Here is a 21,677-nt window from a genome sequence, read left to right as displayed (position 1 = left end):
TGAGGTCTTTGTTTTGACACTTTATATTGTTTCTAGAATAATCCGTTGATAAAACACAATAACATTTAGAACACTGAAGTTAGTGAAACACAATAATGGACGATTCTGTATTGCTTTGTTAAAGCAACATATATGCACAGCACCTGATTTAGTACATTGTACCCTTTAATTTTTGGCCTTAATAGCATAAATTATCACAGGTTTGCCTAAAACCCTGATTGTATCGCAAATCTAAATAGTTTAATTTTTTAAACTTAAGCGTACATTATGTAGATGTAAAGCACATGTCGAAAAACGCAATAAAACAACCAAGGGTCAAAGGAGGAATTTGTGGCGCTGGTCTAAAATCCTACCACATGTTTAGAAACAAATTAAAGCAAAGCATATTAGTTGGGTTAGGGTGTCGGTTAGTGCTTGGGTGAGGTCGGGTTAAGTATTATTATTTATTACTATTGCTTAACCTATACCCCAACAAAAACGCTACATCGCTCCCTAACCCAAATAATGTTAGTTGTGGTAGGATTCTAGAGTAGACCAGCGGGCAGCGGCCATGCCTTACAAACCAAATTTTCGGTTGTAAAACAGAAGGCGTTACCAGGAACAATTGGAACGATTATAAGCAATACTTGTATCGCCGTTTTACTGCGAAAGTAAGGCCTGCGCGGGGGATTTATTAGTCTCCCCGCGCAAAATCCGAAGTATCTCATTATCCTAGCGCAAAATCCGAAGTACCTCAGTATCCTATCTGACCAAGAGCTATCCAACCTACAAAATCTCGCCCTATCTCATCCTACAATTTCAAAGGCAAAATAAACATATTTATTCATCACCTAGAAAAAAAATATTTTACAACCACACTAATACAGGTCTATATTTTAGGAATATCAAACAAAAAATTAAAAATTTAAAAAAATATTAATATTGAATATTAATATTCGCCGAATATTAAAATATAAAAATATTTGCCAACCGTTTAACCAACAAATTGGGGTAGACCTTGAACACACCTTTTCAAGGATACTACACATGATGCCACTGATATGGGGGATAAGGGTTTAAATCGACGATAACCGATATTTATATTCATAAATAACCATGCGATATAATCGCCATTTTTGCTCCCAGTAGCATCCCCTCAAAATGAAGAGAAATTTTCACTTGCCAACCGTTTAACCAACAAATTGGGGTAGACCTTGATCACACCTTTCCAACGATGCTACACACGATGCCACTGATATGGGGGATAAGGGTTTAAATCGACGATAACCGATATTTATATTCATAATTAACCATGCGATATAATCGCCATTTTTGCTCCCAGTAGCATTCCCTTAAAATGAAGTTAAATTTTCACTTGCCAACCGTTTAACCAACAAATTGGGGTAGACCTTGATCACACCTTTCCAACGACGCTACACACGATGCCACTGATATGGGGGATAAGGGTTTAAATCGACGATAACCGATATTCGTATTTATAACAGATCGCGATAACCGTAAAACGCCTGTTGCTCACACAGTTCGCATTGGAACTGGGCGAAATTTTAGCACGGCGTTTAAGTCTAGCGTACCTGACCAATGAAAAAAGAAAATTCGAAAAATTTTAAAGTTTAGAAAATTTCATTTTTATAGTTGAATATGAGCAATATCGCGATTTTTGCTCCCAGTAGCATCCCCTTAAAATGAAGTGAAATTTTCACTTGCCAACCGTTTAACCAACAAATTGGGGTAGACCTTGATCACACCTTTCCAACGACGCTACACACGATGCCACTGATATGGGGGATAAGGGTTTAAATCGACGATAACCGATATTCGTATTTATAACAGATCGCGATAACCGTAAAACGCCTGTTGCTCACACAGTTCGCATTGGAACTGGGCGAAATTTCAGCACGGCGTTTAAGTCTAGCGTACCTGACCAATGAAAAAAGAAAATTCGAAAAATTTTAAAGTTTAGTAAATTTCATTTTTATAATTGAATATGAGCAATATCGCGATTTTTGCTCCCAGTAGCATCCCCTTAAAATGAAGTGAAATTTTCACTTGCCAACCGTTTAACCAACAAACTGGGGTAGACCTTGATCACACCTTTCCATCGATGCTACACACGATGCCACTGATATGGGGGATAAGGGTTTAAATCGACGATAACCGATATTCGTATTCATAACCGATCGCGATAATCGTTAAACTCCTGTAACTCGCACAGTTCTAAATGACTTCTCACATATAGTATCAAAGAAAAAATGGCTTTGTTCTAACCACGTTCTCACATTTCATTGTCTTTCTTTTTCATGCCATAGTATTTGTTATCTTTTCGCACCATCTGCTCGTGCCGAACGTGTAAAGCGAAAAAAATTCCTATCTTTTAGCAACACCTTTTCGATCCAATAAGGCGCTGCGAAGAAGGTTCTTAAGGACGATGCTATCATAAAACTCTTTTTTTCTGTTCATGCATTTCAGTAGGGAGACTATAAAGAAAATTTATTTTATAAAACAAGATCGCAGTTGGCAGGAATCCTATTTGAATAAGAGTGTTTTTATAGTTTGTTTAAGGCTTATAGTTTGTTAAACTCAGGAAGAATCTAGTTTCACCACGAGCATTCAAGAATTGCTTTAACTGGATTTTCCTACTGAAGATAGTTTCCACAAATGTAAAAGGTACATCAAGCTTATTTCCGGATTATAACAGTAATAAGCTAATATACTTTTAAATTTGGGTTATTTTTTTGGTTAGGTCAAAACCTTTTTTTAAATGAATTTGCATAAAATAATTTCAGCGAAGTGTTGTACGTCAAGAATATATTTTTCTTTAACATTGATTACAAAACCATAATTCATCATTATTTTCAATTGCTTGTTTGGGAATATTTGTTTGAACACATTCTTTGTGGAACCATTCGTTACATTTACTGCACTCTATTGAGAAAAGCGAACTATTATCTGCTAATCTGCAATTACAATAAATACTCGTCTGTATTGTTAAAGGCTTTCGTTGTAAGCCTTGCCTCTTCTTATCGGTAAAAAGTGGCGCAACAACCCGATTCAAAATCATTTTCTCAATTTCTCGGCGCAAAGTTACCTCATAAAACTTTACGCGATCTGGTTTGACTTCTAACGATAACGCAACTGCAAAAGCTATTGCTAAAGGACCGCAATTGGAATTGCCCTTCTGCTTGCACATCCTGGGAAATTCAAACTCGATGTTTTTGTGTTGTTTGAAGTAGACAAGATTTGACAACTTAAACAAATCGTCCGAACTGTATTGACTATAACAACTGTCGTAAATCTGTATTAAATTTACCTTTGTTGAAAAAATGTTTGAGGCTGTAACCCAATGATTTGAATGAACATTTAATATTTGAATGAACTTTCCGGATGGTGAGTGAATTGCTGGTGAGTTGAACGGAGTTTCAAAAGCATGAACGCTTTGCAAACCACCAATTTGGGGAAATTCTGTTGCGATAATATTCATTACTGTATCAATATGTTTGTCACTAAGCCAGGTGTCTTTTGACAATAATTCCGTATAATCATTTTGGTCCATGTTAAAACTGGGTTGATATTTCACACCACAACAACGGCGTCCCCAGGAACTAACAGGCAAATTGGAATTACAATCGTGGTCCTTAGTTTTGTTGCTCGGCACTTTTCCGCGCTTTTTCGGACTAGAGTTTCTCAAGTCCTTTAAAGGAGCTTGAAGATACTTTCCAACCGTCCTATCTGGCCCTGTGGTTCTGGGTTTTTTTGCCCAGCTTTCCTCCTCCTGTGGCTGGACGACTGCCCTCTTACGCCTAGATTTTTGCGCCAACCGAATGTTATCTCTAAATTCACGAACTAATGCATTATTCTGGTCGTCGTACACTTTTGCGAACTCAGCGACATTACAAAACCGCTTTCCAAAACACCGCGTTCGCTTTAATTCCTGCTGACTCTTTTCCATAACGCCTTGCGTCCTGTTATCTTTCGTTAAATTTTGCTCCTCACTTTTAGTTAACTTATCGAAAAATTCCGACGCGCGTATGTACGACTCGTTCTTTCCGTGCCGACCCAAATCGCCTAGCAACAGCCCTGTCCACAGCGCAATTTTCGGCAAACAATTGCTCGTAAATTTTACAAAAAATTCAGGACAATAAAATTCATTTTGTCCGCATGCCTTTTGCATCTGGACAGCCTGTCTTGCTCTACTAATAGCGTTATCAAAGTACTTAACAAATGGGTTGGTTGACGCGATAGCAATTTTGTCAAGTTCATGTTCGCTCTCTCCCGAATTACTTTCAGAAAGAACAAATTGTTTTGAAATACACTGATTTCGCTCAATTTGTGCTTTCAACCATTTCCAGCTTATTTTTACTTGAGTGTCATTTTTCGAAGTAAATATGATAACCATATGATATAAAATGTTGTTAATTTCTTCGAGAGATCCCGCACACATTAACAAACCCATTACATACATTGCCTCTTGCCTTCTTTTAGGAAGAAGTCCACAAAGGCTTTTCATATTCTTCATAGTGTGGCTGCCACATAAATGAAGAAACGGTTTGCTGAAAGTTCTTTGAGTTGCTTTTCCTGTTATTAAACTAAAACATCGATCTAAATAGGCTTCCAAATCCTCGCTCATGTACACTGACAATAGCGACCGAATAATTGCCATGCTTCCATCGCAAATAATTTGGCGCACAACGGTTTTTCCGACTAATTTATTTTCGTCCGAATAAAACATTTTTAAAAAGTTGGAAATTGAAACGATGTTATGACTGTTGGTCACATAAGTCGCAACAGCCAAAGGGGCTTTTCCCTTGGTCGGGTGACGCACTAATATTTCATACGCGTAATACTGCGCCTTATTCTCTGAAGCTTTAATTACTCCCCCTGTGGCGTCTATGTACATAATATCCGTTTTAGTTCTTTCGTGAAAAATGCGTAAAGTATCCAACGACCAAAGCATAAGGCTACTTGGAATGCTAGAATGAAACCGAATAGTCCCTGGTAACGCGGACTTGCTTCCTGTGCATGTCTCTGCCTGCGCAACTTGCATTGCCCTAATCGCATCGTTTTCGTTACTCGAAGGAAGTTTTATTTTATTAACCTCCGCCCTTGCTTGTCTTAAAACATTATAAATAGGCGCGTTATCGCGATTGCCTGACTCTTCCACTTGGTCGTCCAACTTGTCTAAGTTTTTTAGGTTTAAGCGACGGGGCAAAACATTAGCCAACTTTTCCTGCACTGCTTTTCTTCTATCACCCTTTAATCTGCAAGCAACGATATCGCCTTTCCTGTGCTATACATCGCCTGTGTAATTCACCTGAAATGTTTTGCCGGAATTGTTTAGCAAGAATACGAAATATCGGTTATCGTCGATTTAAACCCTTATCCCCCATATCAGTGGCATCGTGTGTAGCGTCGATGGAAAGGTGTGATCAAGGTCTACCCCAATTTGTTGGTTAAACGGTTGGCAAGTGAAAATTTCACTTCATTTTAAGGGGATGCTACTGGGAGCAAAAATCGCGATATTGCTCATATTCAATTATAAAAATGAGATTTTCTAAACTTTAAAATTTTTCGAATTTTCTTTTTTCATTGGTCAGGTACGCTAGACTTAAACGCCGTGCTGAAATTTCGCCCAGTTCCAATGCGAACTGTGTGAGCTACAGGCATTTTACGATTATCGCGATCGGTTATGAATACGAATATCGGTTATCGTCGATTTAAACCCTTATCCCCCATATCAGTGGCATCGTGTGTAGCATCGATGGAAAGGTGTGATCAAGGTCTACCCCAATTTGTTGGTTAAACGGTTGGCAAGTGAAAATTTCACTTCATTTTAAGGGGATGCTACTGGGAGCAAAAATCACGATATTGCTCATATTCAATTATAAAAATGAAATTTTCTAAACTTTAAAATTTGCGAATTTTCTTTTTTCATTGGTCAGGTACGCTAGACTTAAACGCCGTGCTAAAATTTCGCCCAGTTCCAATGCGAACTGTGTGAGCTACAGGCGTTTTACGATTATCGCGATCGGTTATGAATACGAATATCGGTTATCGTCGATTTAAACCCTTATCCCCCATATCAGTGGCATCGTGTGTAGCATCGATGGAAAGGTGTGATCAAGGTCTACCCCAATTTGTTGGTTAAACGGTTGGCAAGTGAAAATTTCACTTCATTTTAAGGGGATGCTACTGGGAGCAAAAATCGCGATATTGCTCATATTCAACTATAAAAATGAAATTTTCTAAACTTTAAAATTTTTCGAATTTTCTTTTTTCATTGGTCAGGTACGCTAGACTTAAACGCCGTGCTAAAATTTCGCCCAGTTCCAATGCGAACTGTGTGAGCTACAGGCGTTTTACGATTATCGCGATCGGTTATGAATACGAATATCGGTTATCGTCGATTTAAACCCTTATCCCCCATATCAGTGGCATCGTGTGTAGCATCGATGGAAAGGTGTGATCAAGGTCTACCCCAGTTTGTTGGTTAAACGGTTGGCAAGTGAAAATTTCACTTCATTTTAAGGGGATGCTACTGGGAGCAAAAATCGCGATATTGCTCATATTCAATTATAAAAATGAAATTTACTAAACTTTAAAATTTTTCGAATTTTCTTTTTTCATTGGTCAGGTTCGCTAGACTTAAACGCCGTGCTGAAATTTCGCCCAGTTCCAATGCGAACTGTGTGAGCAACAGGCGTTTTACGGTTATCGCGATCTGTTATAAATACGAATATCGGTTATCGTCGATTTAAACCCTTATCCCCCATATCAGTGGCATCGTGTGTAGCGTCGTTGGAAAGGTGTGATCAAGGTCTACCCCAATTTGTTGGTTAAACGGTTGGCAAGTGAAAATTTCACTTCATTTTAAGGGAATGCTACTGGGAGCAAAAATGGCGATTATATCGCATGGTTAATTATGAATATAAATATCGGTTATCGTCGATTTAAACCCTTATCCCCCATATCAGTGGCATCGTGTGTAGCATCGTTGGAAAGGTGTGATCAAGGTCTACCCCAATTTGTTGGTTAAACGGTTGGCAAGTGAAAATTTCTCTTCATTTTGAGGGGATGCTACTGGGAGCAAAAATGGCGATTATATCGCATGGTTATTTATGAATATAAATATCGGTTATCGTCGATTTAAACCCTTATCCCCCATATCAGTGGCATCATGTGTAGTATCCTTGAAAAGGTGTGTTCAAGGTCTACCCCAATTTGTTGGTTAAACGGTTGGCAAATATTTTTATATTTTAATATTCGGCGAATATTAATATTCAATATTAATATTTTTTTAAATTTTTAATTTTTTGTTTGATATTCCTAAAATATAGACCTGTATTAGTGTGGTTGTAAAATATTTTTTTTCTAGGTGATGAATAAATATGTTTATTTTGCCTTTGAAATTGTAGGATAAGATAGGGCGAGATTTTGTAGGTTGGCTAGCTCTTGGTTCCTATCTGGCTGTCGGCAAACCACCGATCTTATTGCCTTATAAACTTAGTTGCGTTTTCGTTTAAATTTTATACACCATTTTGTGTCCAATTAAGTGATAAAGCATACAATCATAACTGCATTCTAAACTAAAGCTTTTGTTGAAATTGTTTTTATAAACTCTTCCTTAATTAAATAGTTTATTTTCAGTTATGAGGAACATGTATTGAGGACGATATTTTGAAAAAACGATTGTTGATAAAATATGGTGAACATTTGATTCGCAAATGAATTACCATAGGTGTACCAAAACGTTTAAAAACGTTACAGTATAATAAAATACCCTAACTTAATACACAATGAAAAATTCCAACTGGGTTTGTTGTGTGGTATTTTAACATAAGCGTCATTCAGAGTTCTTTTAAAAAATTCATTCAGAGTTCTTTAAAAAAATGTGCCTGATGCTATTTCATTAGGTTAAAGAATAAATTATCTGTTTCATTGCTATGGCGATTTTTTGCGCTTTAAACTAATCCTATAACTACCTTGCTTGGGCGTAGCTTGCAACTTGCATAAACCAACCTAAGAACTACGCCGTATCCAGATTTAAAAAATCTACTCTAGTGGATTGTTGTAGACGGGGGGTGAACAACCATGTATTTCGTGACTTCAGCATAAACAATCTCTACTAGTTCTTCTTCCACACAGCCCGTAGGGATTTTAGTATTACGGCGTAATTTTTTTCGCATTGCAATCTGCTGTTCAACTACAGTAGATTATTAGATGGAGGCTTTAGTGCCGTTAACATAAAACTCCTTGCGTTTTTAAAGTTTAATTTTCGCATTTAAAGTCTACAAATGGTAGCAGGTAGTGAACCGCTTTTGGAGGCCTATACATCCATTTTAAACTTACCGTAAGGTTTTTTTAGATGCAAAATAAAAGTTTAATGGACAGCGATTTTTGATTATTTATTTTATTTTAATGGAATTGAGATGCGCTCCGATATCTAACTCAGTTTAGATTAAAAAGGTTCAATATGATCGAAACATGAACTTGAAGCGAAGTACGACAGTAACCGTACTTTGGTGGTAGCGTCATTTATCCTTTAAACTTCTGTTGCTTTCCAACTTGTGCGCAAATATGCAGATGAAATTCAGTTTCCCCCTAACCCCACAAAAAATAACTTGAAACGAAACGTGACGCGCTAGGCTTTAAACTTTAAAGTGATTAGCGCTATTGTTAGAAGTAACGGCATGTTTGGCCAACTTTAACAGAAATCGATGCACCTTGTAAAATGTTTGAGTCATGGTGCATTGAACAACCTACTGCATGCATATAGCGCTTTTGGGCGGAATAGATTTTCCTTCAAACATAACAATATTAAAACACCTATAAGTTCGTGCATTTACTTAGTAAAAGCTGGACATGGTATAAATATAGTTCGGGCCATGGACTGGTGGTTTTGTTAATACCGTACCTTTTGAAACGATCTGATGCACAACTTTGGGGGTGCTTCGCGCAACGCATTTTAATGGAACATTTGCGCGCTTATTTGATCGGGAACAGAAAGTTTCCTAAAGTTATACTGTTTCATAACGTAACATCATCATCATGTCCCCCATTTAAATTACCATGACCTTCAAACAAAACTTCGAGACCTGATATAGGCAATGCAATAAATTGATGTGGGACCATGGTCTGCCGATTTAGTACTTTTCGCCCACATCTTCATGACTATAATTAATAGGTTAGGTTTGGTAGAACGTAGGAGGCTACGACTATTGGGCTAGCCGCTATTACAAGATTATACAAAAAAATTCGGACTGTTTTGCATTTCGACTGTACCTGTCGATAGAAATTAAACACGCAGCGGTCACAGACGATATTTACTAATTCATTTTTTTAACTTTGTTTTACGTTGACTTCTAGTTGTTTTTTGGTCTTCGTGGATTAAGTCGACATTCAATTGTGTGAGAGATGATGCCGTTCAATTTTTTTATTTACTGAGTTTTTGATTCGGCCTCTATGGATTCCTAACACTAATCACCGTTCCCCAGTTTTGATTCTATGCACGAGTTCAAAGCATTTTTTGAAACCGAATTAGAGCTAAAAATAATTGTCAATTACAAAGGTGGCCTCGTTACGACATGGGTTTGTATTTGGCTCATACAACACCTTGCAACTTGCTGGCGTAATTTTAGTCTATCAACCTACAGGGGCACCCCCGTAAGCATCTCCCAACCAGTTCTTATGGACACTATAAAACGAGCAGACATCCGTGGGCTATTTAAATTTATCAAAGTCGTAGTACTTTACAAGAGACGATAATCGTTTAAAAGCTGTCAGCGGATAAAAAAATTACTTGCTTTTTCGCAACTTTTATTTTAAAAGTATTTTGCAAGTAAAATGCATATTAAATTCATCATTTTAGTAGTTATGGCAGCTTTGGTGTTTATTTGGATAACAACCTTAAACCAATACAAGAAGAGTTCAAACGACGGAAATAATAATGAATGGAGGCCGGACAACCAAATCGACCACACTAGTTATGCTTGGGATCAACGAGGCATAACCTCTCCATTCACCTACGAGAAGCGCCCAAAAGTTACTCCTGACCTTCCAATGGACGATCCGCAGGGTGACTATGACGCTCATGGAAAAAATTTAAATTGAGGCTAAAAATGAAGAAGCAGGAAAGTCGCAAAGGTTTTCGCAACAACGCACCAGTTGGCCTGCGTCATTTCAACTCTGCGCAGTTAACAGAAGCTGAACTGTCATACAAATATATCTATTTTAAGACCTCTGCGTTGTAAATAGTGTTAAATAGTTTATTACATGGTACCGGATATCATGTTTAATTGTTTAACAACAGGTTACGATTCGGTTAAAACTACTGTGTAGTAAGTAGTTTCAAAAAGTTTAATTTTGCTTATTTTGTTGATTTGATTTCATTGCGTTTAATACAATGTCAGGTTAATAAGTAATTTGCAACCAAGACAGTGAAAAACCTGTTTTATTATATGTGTATAGATTTTTCTTTGTACGTAATATATAATCCATAAAATAATAAAAAATGAAAGTAACAAATATACACTTTCAAATATTTCGGTCTCGGTTAAGGTTAAGCCAATTGTAGCGTGTTCCACAAGTATAATACGACACGTAGATGTGTTCTTTGTGCGATCAGACAATTGTGAAAAGCTTGAATTTCAGTTTGCGACATACATACGTAGGGTTGCCAATTTTGTCAATGGAAAATAAAGGACAAAAAATAATATGCATATGTTTTATATATATATATCCTTTTTAACAAAATATTTAAACATAACCATTATGGTTGCGTTACATAACTTAAAAGTAACAAAAACACGTATTTTCCTTTTTAACAACTTCAAAAATGGTAATTATGAGTTTATGACATGCATGAAATAACACAAATAAGAAATACATTATAGAATGTTCATTTATTCGTAGTATATTTGTAACTATTATGCAGTTAAAATAATCATTATAATACATAAACTTTGATGTGAGTGCTGCGCTAAATAAAGACTTCTTTTAACCCTTTAGGCTACGTCCGCATTAGGCAGCAATTAAAACGCTGCCGCTGTTTTTCGCTGTCACTGCCTGAGTTTGTTACTGCAGCGGCTAGTGCGTATGACCAAAACTCAGGCAGCGGCAGCGTTTAGCTGCATAGTGCAGAAGTAGCCTTAGCGACAGAATTCTTTTCGATACCCATGCAGATGAGGCTGGATGCTAACGTAAGCTTGAACAATGCACATCCCTTGAATTCCCTTCTTTATTTAGAATCAAAATTTTGCCCAAACGGGACCATACGGTACTTTTAGGAGCTAAAGCACTTCTAGTCTTTTATGATGGCATTATCTTGTAGCTGTTTACTCTCAGTAACATAATAAAGGACTGGAAGAAGTCTTATTGTCTTAAGCGCAACTCAAATTTGACTATACTGTTTGGCAGCGATAAAGAAACGCTCTAAACAAAACCTAGAAATTAGATTCCAATGGCACTGCCGCACAACGCGACAAACCACACACCACAGCTGCTACCTGTCAACTGAATCGGATCTTAACGCTTTAGTAACGATTTCATTTGCTTCGGTAGCTAGTAAGGCATTTTCACATACATGATACATGCTCTTGATTTTTAATAGATATTCTAAATAATAACGTTTTTGAATGAAATCTAGTACAAAAGATCAAAATAAAGGACATTTGGCGTCCTTTATGAATGTCAAAAAGGACAAGGACAAAAAAGGAAAATAAAGGACTGTCCTTTGTAATAAAGGACGGTTGGCAACCCTATACATACGAAATACAATAGGTGTATAGCCAGTCGTTACATCAGTCTCCACCAGTGGCGAATCAAATAATTGCACCATTCCAAACTCGCGTTTTGAATGCACGACGAAACTACATACATAATTACATATACAAATGAAATCCCAACAATTTCACAGATTTACCAGGCAGATGGGTGTTGGCTACGGATGGCGCAAATATAAATCCGAGAATCGGAACTAAATAGAATTATGTTTGAAACTATTTCTATATTAAGGATACCCAGCTAAACAAGCACACGCAAATATAAATACTAAACGAGCAGAAACAATGTCCTACAAAACAAGTTTTATATTACACTTCTTTTATTAACTATACACACAGATTATAAATGCGAAACCAAGCTTGAACGTTTACGGTGTCGTTTTGTCAAGATAAGATATACAAAAAGTAAATTAATGGAAGAAAAACTTTAGATGGTATCCTTTTCCGTTAGTTATAGTCGAACTACTACCTGACACTCCGATTTGATGCATTAGTTAAAAAAAATTTAAAGCCACTTAACTAGAAAACCTAGAAGGAATACTTGGGTACACTATGCACGGATCTGTAATGTAGCTTATTAATAAATTTCAAAGCCAAAAAGGTCGAGTAGATCGACAGCATCTTGATTAAGACGTTTCGATACGAACTTGTATCATCTTCAGTTAGTGCTTCACTAGAAGGAATATTTATAGTAGATTGTGTACAATTTTGGAAATTCGTGTCCATTACGTCAATTAAATAAAGGCACCACCACGGACGATGGATGGTGAATGGACCCGTTAAAATGCCTGTTATATATTAATAAAAAAAATAATAACGCCATTAATCACTGCTGTCATTTGCAGCAAATTTAACAAACTATAATAAATCGCATGGTATTAAGCCCGTTAATAGCCAGCGGTGAGAAATAATAGTAAATAGCGCTATTATTCAGCAGCCTCACAAAAGTAGAACTTCTGTGGCGATGAGAAACACCAATACGTAAAATAAATCTTTACAAATACATTATTGTAAACAAATAAAAGACACATCATAAGTCACACTTCCGTTATGGTCTATTTAAAATTAAACTCAAATAAAAGACACGAAGATTCTGAAGTAATATAAACTGTGCATGTACAAAATACAACAAGACATAGGGACGAGATAGCAACAATACGCAAGTAACCTGTAGAGTACACAAAAAATTCGTAACCTAATGGCGTGCAAATATGATAAACAAAACCAGAAACCTCAAATTAAGGCGACATTACAAAATTTCTGAACGATGTAAACAAAAGGAACCACTATAATACAATCACAGCATAACAATCGCTACAAGTGAGCATTGAAGCGTTTGGAAGTATAAGATAAAATCAATGGAACCAAATTAGAAGAAGCGCGTTTCAGGTATAATTTGAAGAACTAACAACTTGAAGAAATACCGCTTTGCTGTAGAACGATTAAAAGACAATACTTTTGAAGTAACTGCATAAATTGCATATAGGCTTAAACTAAGATGGGGAATAAATTAGTTTATAATGTTTACATCAACACTGGCAGAATTGCTATACGGAATAATCGGAATGTTATAATACAGCATTTGGTTACATCGACTAACAAGTATACTTTGTTATGGTAATGTAACTATATTCGGAAGAATGATAAAAACTGCGTGTATTGCATGTGCTTCTACAATGTGTACAGCTACACTACACAGTACTTAACAGGTACGAACTGGAAAACGAAAATGAATTTAATAAGAATATCAAAGCCCATACAGAAGTAGGTATCATTTTGGACGTTTCGAATAACTCTTTATTCATTTTCAACCTAGCTATGTTGAAAATGAATAAAGAGTTATTCGAAACGTCCAAAATGATACCTACTTCTGTATGGGCTTTGATATTCTTATTACGTCTTACTACAACCTCCAACCATTATGCTCCAAAGAAAATGAATTTATTATATATATTTGGCAACAGAAGAGTGGTACAGGCATACTTCCAGGGAATAATTTTTCACGCGTAAAAACTGACACAATAAACCAAGTATTGGTAAAATTGAAAAAAAGGTTATTTCTTACACAATATCTTATAAGTATAAATTGTTACCAAGGAACGACAGACAGCAAAAAGCAAACGTGGTAAGATGCCTGGACAAGACAGGACTCGCAAATCTTCCTTTTGTGAAACAAAATTTAACTTCTGCTTTTCATTTTGTTGTATTATGAAAAGCCCCTAATCTTCTTCATAGACAAAACCTGGCAAAAAACACCCAGCGAGGGTCTTGGTGGAAACGGCATCTATTTACACTTTACAGCATTCTGGAGTCTTCCTTCTTGAGAGCGGCCGACAGCCAATCTCGGTCGTCCATTTCATCTTCAGACGACGTGGAGCTGTAGCGCCGTTGAGTTTTGGCCCTCCTGGCAGAGTTGGTGTTGGCCCGTCCGTTGTTGCTGCTGTGGTGCTTGTTGCCACGTACAGATGCGTAGCTCGAAGTTGTTCGCGTATACCCTGTCAATCAAACCGACATAGAACAAAGTCAAATGGCGATAAATAATAAATGGACGTGCTGCTGACGGTACTACATGAGTTGACTTCTTTCTTATTGGTATATATTCGAAATGCGAAAGCAACAATTTGGGCGGTCCGCTGACCAAAACCCTCATAATATCTACGTTATTTATCGACCAGTGTATTTTTTTATATTTAACATTAAAATGATGTGTGAGGCGTTTTAGTAAAAGCTTAAAGCAAAATATAATTTAAGTTAAAACAGGTAATTTGTAATTACAATTTTTTCTTACTATTTGAAACATGTGTCTTAACTTTTACGAGCCACGAGCCCACGATTACTATTTTTCAAAGCTTACTTTTTTATTTTAAAGCTATAAAATAGTACATTTAACTAACCCAAAAAAACAAAAGTAAAGCATCGGCCCACCAGAGTCTGTACAATGACCATAAGCTAAAACGCTTTAGTTTAGTAAAAAATTCCCCAAATAAGATAAAATTTAGGAAAATGAAAAATAATATTGTTTAAAAACGCAACAAAAAGTTTCTTGGCGCACTTGGAACACAGGTCTACATATTCAATTTTCATAAAGTTAAAAATATTATTCACATTTAGGGTAATGTATGACTGGGGTGGTTGTAAAGGTTTAAAGCAAATATCTTTCAAGAAGATTATAATATTATATAATAAAAATGGACAAATATAATAAGTTGCCGAAATAAACAGTCTTTCACAAGTGCTCGTTACCGAGGGTTAGCGCAAAGCAAAACAGACATGTGCCACGTTGTTTGTTATACTGCTGCTGCCTACAGTACGATGGCCACAAAATACAGTGAAATATAGCCATTGTCTGCCTGTGTATTAAGCACGATTAGCGTGTGACGGGAAACGAACTAAGCATTAATCAACCCGACTTCGCTTCTAATCTAGCGCACATTTTTTTAAACGTCAAACAGAAGGAGTCGAAAATCCAGGAAGTATGGCAAGCCATGGTTCTGTAGATAATTAAGGATTCAACAGTTGTGCTTGTATTTAAAGCGTACTTGTTTCCGGGATTAGGTGAGTTCGCAAGGATGCACAGAAATAAGCGGTATCACAGGCGAAACAGGATAGTTGTGTCACGCAATGTAACACATCGCCGTAAATATTTACAAATGTAAAAATTATAAATATATATAAAATGCCAGTCATTGTTATTGTATGTTAAATTTCATCACGAAAAAAATGCTTTTAACTTTTAAAAATACCGACTCTTTTTATCCGTCAACAAAATCCAAACAGAGTTTAACTATCGCCGATATTGGGGTTTGAAAAGACAGTGGTTAAAGGTTAAAAACACAGGTAAGGTGGGGTTGAGCAATCTATCTAAATGACAACGGGCGTAAAGACCCTTGAACAAACTTTGAGTACGATTAACGACGTCGCGAGGCAGCAGTCACTTACAACCATACTCGCAGAAGCCTATCGCATTGACAAGAGTCAGAACATTTCAGTCGCGACAGGAAGTTGATTCGGTCAAGGTCCGAAGAAAACAGCTTATCCACCGTATCAGGCGTGCGCGATTGAGATTTTACGGGTGCCTTTCCTTGTTCAAACACGGGCACGTCCCTAGGCAAATAAACGCGTGGAAACAAGCGCGCAGCAAATGTGCCCAGCGCGAGCGTGTAATGCCCAGTATAAGGGCAAGCGCGGCGATTTGAATTTTGCCGGCGACTACGTTTTGCCGATACGGGGGTTAGGAAAGATTGGTCGCAGCTGAGATGGTCCATCCTTTTGATTATACTGGCAGGTTGCTGCCTTAATGTTATGTGGCAAAGTGATCATGAGAAAATCGAATATTGCTCAGGAACTCAACAATTTAAAAAAATGTACAAAGTTCTAAATGAAATGTTTCAATCTTCTCAGTACGGTTGACATTTTAGGAATTAAAACAAGATATTAAAAAATCCGGTGTGTATGGCCTTTTGGCTTTCTGGTTTTTAAAACATAATTAAATTGTTAAGTACTCTTAATAAGTTTGTATAAACCCTACTGTTTTCCAACCATACCACCATTATCGAATTTTTACTATTGAAGAAAAATTACAACAGTGACAAAAGTGCGCCCTTCATCAGAGCACAAACTTAAAAATCTAAACAGACATAAGAATAAAGCGAACCCAACAAGCAAAAAATCAACCGATATCACACGTTCGAAAGCACGCGTTAGCACTTACAAGAGTTCTTTCCGGCTCCGGCGTCGTAGATGTCGTCTTCTTCATCCGCTTCATCGTCGTCTTCGCTGTCGGCCACCAGCTTGGAGTACTTGTTGTGCAGTCGGCGCGGCAGGCAGCAGCACTGGTAGCTCATGTAGATGCACGCCCAGACGCCCACCAGAACGGCGAAACCGCGCAGCACGGGCACAAGACTACCGCCGGAGAGGTCGTACCACAGGCCGGAGATTACACTGCCGATGGCGAAGGAGAGTCCCTATGCGCAGGGGAAGTCGAGTTGGCGTTAATCCAGGTGAAAGTTTACGGTTCGTTTTCAATTGCAATAATCGTCGGCAACTGCCGCAGAGCAAAGGGTGACCATGGCTCGGACATATTCAACGCTTTTGTGTCGCCTTCTTTCGGGTTTTAAACTACGCAGGTTCTACTTTGGAATTTCCCGTAGCTACGTTAATGAATCACCGAGGTTACTCGCCCTATACGCCGGCAGACTTACCAGCATAGCTGCTATGGTGGCAAATCACTTCGGGAAAATTCGCTAACTTTCCAGGGTTACATAACTGCTCGTTTATACGCCAGCGCATATCACGAAACGAAACCAAGCGTGAAAAAAACAAACGAAGAAAATTACCTGGTACGTGCTGACGTAGGCAGTGTAAAGGGCGCGCTGTTGCGAAGCGCGAGCAAACACGTGAATATCGTTGACCCGCCGCATCGAGCCACGTTCGTCCTTCCAGGAAGACGACATCGTCATGTTGGTTTGGTAGCCCACCAGGGTCCACATGAGCGACTGTCCTGGATGGGTAAATTAGAAGCATTTTTTTTATTGTAGTTCTATGGGGGTTCCTTAATTTGTAAACTCTTGGGCTGAATTTAGGCCCAAGCCGCTGAAAAAACGGTTGCTTTCACTAGCTTAATAAAAATATTTAATTTGACAAAATAAAGGTGAATCCAATTTAACATATTTCAATTAATATCATATTCCAAAATAAACAGTATAAGTAGCAGTAAAAAATAGTTAAACATTTAAGTTTCTATGTTGATTGTACATGTCGCCAATGTCATATTATAGTTATATATGTATTATATATATATGCAAAGAATAATATAATACCAAAAATGCTGAGGAATTGCAGAGGAACAATCATCCATGGTGTAAACAGAAATGAGAAAAGCACCAGCTGTAGTGCAACAAAAAACAAAGTGATGGGCCCCACGATAAATGGTTTGATGAAAGTCATCAAACGTCGCCCAAACAGAGCCGCAATCATGGCAGATAAAGCACCAGCTAAAACACATCAAACTAGCATTGTATATTTATAGGGGCGTATATACATTTATTTATTCATATAGAATATAGATACATCCAAATAATTTAAATAGGACACAACAAAAAAACGGGCCTAACATCACTGCCAACTAATGCCCTTAAAAACCCAGTGAGGCGTACCTGAAACAAATGATCCATAAACGATTTGAGATGATCCGTGTAAATCCTGAGCTTCCCAGAATATAAAGTTTTGGACAGCGGATTGTGTGATTCCCACGATGAACACAGATATTAGGAGCAATGTGTGTCTAAAAATAATAACAACTTATTTGTGATGAAAAATTCTCACTATAATTGACTGAAAAGTGCTTTCAAACAGGCTTAACTGCTTAGCTTATTTTATACACCCATTCCAAACAAGATTGCTAACATAACAACTTCCAGTTGTACCTGCAGTCTGTGCATGTTAGGGCTGAGCATGACGGACAAAGTATGCAGGGTATCTTCTGCAAAAGATCTCTTGGACTATGTGAGCTGTAGGCAGGATAAAATGGAGCCAAGGCGAATGCAAGGCCTACTAGGCCAGCAAATGCATAGAAGTGAATGTGAAATCTAAACAATAGAAAGAATAAAAATTGCAAGCCTCTCATACAGTTGACATCACAACTTGCCATGAAGTGTAATTTAGCAAATTATCACATATATTAAGGTCACTGACATTTTCAAGATAGATGACAACTCATATTCAACAATGGGTAGTAATCTATAAAATTCAAGTGACGGGTACCTTGACATTGTCTCATTAATGATGCAAGGAGTGAAGTAAACAACAACAGACACTGAAATTCCACAGGCAAATATTCCAAACAACCCAGCGAGTCTATGCTTGCCATATCTATTCAGACTGTCCAGCTCATCCAGCAATTCGTACAGCGAATTGTCACTCAGCATCTCTATAGGTGCTGAAAGTATTTCTCCTAGAGAACAACATGTTTCTTTTTTTTGATTTCAAAGTTAAAAAGATTTCAAAGTTAAAAGGTATGTACAACTATGTGTTTATATAATCTGTAGTAAATCCACATTTTGCAATAAAGAGCGACTCTTGATCCAAACTAAAGATCGGCTGATATCACTTTTTTGGACCAATACATGATTTTTTTACAATATTGTCAACCGATACCAGATATAGATTTATATTATCAGTATAACCAATATATCGGTCTATCTCTAATCCAAACAGCAAACAAATATATAACTAGTTATGTTTTTACCTGCACACACAATAATGAGTATTAGCAGAAATGTTGGTGCATTTTCAGAAACTTTCTTCATAATTCGGTCCTTGAAAAATTTCACTGTGGTTACAATTCTTGAGTGGTTGTTTGTCTAAAAACACATATAGCATTTAAAACTAAGATAACAATTTATACAAAAATGGGTTTTATCTTTGGGTAAATGTCTTATCCTTGGTTAAGGTGGTTTACATAACTGTACCAGTTAACAACACCGCCAGTAAGTATAATAGTTGATAAAACTGCTATACAATTTGCACTGTTTTGGTAAAGCAGTATAATTATAGCTATTCTATATGGAATTTGGGATATATACATATTTGTTGTTCTGATAAGAGAAGTAGTAAAAAGCTAAGTACATATTAGAAAAAATAGTCATCACATTGGACCTACTTGATCGCTGGTTGTTAAAACTGGGTTGGAGCTGTTCCTTTCTCCAGAACCTTCTGCTGATGATTGGTCAGAAGGCAATGATCGCTTTTCTCTGAAATCTAACAAACAAAACTGTTTTATTTCTTTGCAAAACATTGCAGATTAAAATATGTATAACACAACAAAGTTGAAAAACAAAATACTTTAACTTTTTGAATAGAAAGCATTACAATAGAACTGTTTTTTACCACTTTCATTTGCCCATTTGCTTTCCAAAATTCCACGAATTTTCTTCGCTACAATTGACTGCTTCCATTTCGGCAAGTTTTTTGATTCTTTGTAGGACAGCAGAAGATCGGCTATAGAAAGATTGCTAGAAACAAGATCATTAGCCACTCTGGGAGCAAGTAGGGCAGCAATTTGATATGAGGATAGATCAGCAGGGGTTTTTACTGTTGTTGTTGTAGAACTGCTGTCTCCAAAAATTACCGCAATTGACTCTTCCAAAGCAACTATCAAAACATTCTGGGCACTTTGAGATAAAGCACTTGTAATTGGTGTCATTTTAATAAACTCAGCTGCAGTTAATTCTGGCGTTAAACATTTTTTTTTCAAAAAGGTAGGCAAAAGGGATGTAATCAATTTGATTATGGTGGTTTCAAGAACTTTGTCATTTTCCAAACTTTTTCCGCTTTGATGAATTGTCTTGAAGCTTTGTAGAAAAGATGACATTTTATCCACTACTTGCTTTTGCTCATTAGGGGATAGCAAGGCTGTTTCATTATACATGGAAATAAGTCGCTCAATGCTGAGAGTACTGTGCTTGGTGTCACTGGCTACATCCGATGCCAAATTGGCAACAATGCGGCAGAGCGAAACATCAGATAATTTGGATTCTGATGTTGGACTTACTGCAAACACACTACTTGTTGCTTGAACAGATGTTATTTTATTGGTAGAAATACTTGTAGCAGGAGTCGTTTTTAATGGAGTTTGTGAGGTTTGCAAAGATGCAGCCGCAGATGATTGCAAGTTATTCACAACGACTTTCTTTGTTTGATTCACAGATCCTACAGAATATTAACAGTTAGCTTTAATTATCCCAATATATTCCAACCAAGTTACAAACACTTAAAAACGATCACTCTTATTAAATACCATGTATATAAAAAAAATAGAACCTGATTCCACTGGTAAAGTTGGCATCCTTTTTTCTTGAATGCAGCTGCGCACAAGAATCCCATCATCATAAGGAGGAACTACAGTTATTGATAAATTGCTTGCAATAGTTGCCAACAAGGCAATGCATAAAATAACCCTTGTTTTTTGAATTCTGAAATAAATGATTAGCAGATTAAAATATAAACTTTTCTGCATATTAAAATTACATACAATCTTCAGATTTTTACAAAATATGTTTACAAACCACAGAACATTTAAATACACTTTATTATAAGGATACTAGTGTGACACTTTTCTTTAAAGATTAATTGCCAAATAATTAGTGGATTCCATTACCTTGCCAGTATAGTAAACTTACCTCTTCGCTGCTGTTATCCATATAGGAGCTGAAAAGTACCAAATAAGGGACTTGCATGCAAATACGATCCCAGTTTGTGTTGCAGTTAAGCCCAAGTCTCGAAAGTAAAGTGTAAGAAATGGAAACAAGCAGGCCTTTCCTCCGTTGTACAATAAATAAAATAAACTTGCAACTGCCACCGAACGAGTAACGTTCCATTGCATTTGTCTTCGAAACTGGCCCATATTAAATTTAACAGCAGGGCAGCATGAGCAACGTGGAGAAATTCTGTTTGCAACACAGTAGTTATTGACAAATGCCTGAAATTTAATCTGTATTAGTATTCTATGTTTAAGCAATCGCTGATAGTGTTTTTAACACATTTTTTATATTAACGCATAACACATTATTAACCATGGTTTAAAATTTAAATCTACTAAATTAGCAGTAGCAATAAAAAATACACATTTCATGCAGTATTGATTTCACCAATTTCTTGCACTTAACCCAGTTCCCAGCTAACAATTTGACGTCGCAGCGACGTAGATTTTTGGTTTAAGTTTGGTCGATAAGAAGTTGCAACCAACGTTATTTCTACGTAAAAGCGTCGACACTTTACGACCTAGATGCGACGTTGTGCAACTACGTTATTTATACGTTTATCATAAACGTTATTTTTACGTAGAAGTGTCTACTCCAGACGACGTGGATTAGACGTTGCAAATTACGATGTTCAGCGAGGTTA

At 36.9% G+C, this 21,677-nt stretch overlaps 1 protein-coding gene across 1 annotated transcript; it reads right to left on the bottom strand.

Moving 5' to 3' along the window:
* Positions 1-13,708: 13,708 nt before the first annotated feature.
* Positions 13,709-21,217, bottom strand: LOC146160900 (major facilitator superfamily domain-containing protein 6-like protein B). Its single transcript, XM_083384011.1, has 12 exons — positions 20,954-21,217; positions 20,595-20,746; positions 19,662-20,483; positions 19,435-19,532; positions 19,021-19,135; positions 18,537-18,726; positions 18,200-18,361; positions 17,930-18,057; positions 17,594-17,767; positions 17,111-17,274; positions 16,486-16,738; positions 13,709-14,269 (listed from the first exon to the last, which is right to left on the bottom strand). The coding sequence occupies exons 1-12, from the start codon at positions 21,175-21,177 to the stop codon at positions 14,070-14,072; spliced, it is 2,682 nt and encodes an 893-aa protein (XP_083240137.1). The 5' UTR covers positions 21,178-21,217; the 3' UTR covers positions 13,709-14,069.
* Positions 21,218-21,677: the final 460 nt, after the last annotated feature.

Source organism: Ascidiella aspersa, chromosome 3, assembly GCF_963924565.1.
Source record: "Ascidiella aspersa chromosome 3, kaAscAspe10.2, whole genome shotgun sequence".
NCBI lineage: Eukaryota > Metazoa > Chordata > Ascidiacea > Phlebobranchia > Ascidiidae > Ascidiella > Ascidiella aspersa.
This window is presented reverse-complemented; position numbering and strand designations above follow the sequence as displayed.

Excerpts from the sequence above, each read along its gene's own strand:
- LOC146160900 (XM_083384011.1), bottom strand. The coding sequence starts at position 21,177 with ATGGGCCAGTTTCGAAGACAAATGCAATGGAACGTTACTCGTTCGGTG. Across the intron at positions 17,768-17,929 it reads TTATGGATCATTTGTTTCAG|CTGGTGCTTTATCTGCCATG; the intron begins GTACGCCTCACT and ends GATGTGTTTTAG. Across the intron at positions 14,270-16,485 it reads CGGAGCCGGAAAGAACTCTT|GGTATACGCGAACAACTTCG; the intron begins GTAAGTGCTAAC and ends TTTGATTGACAG.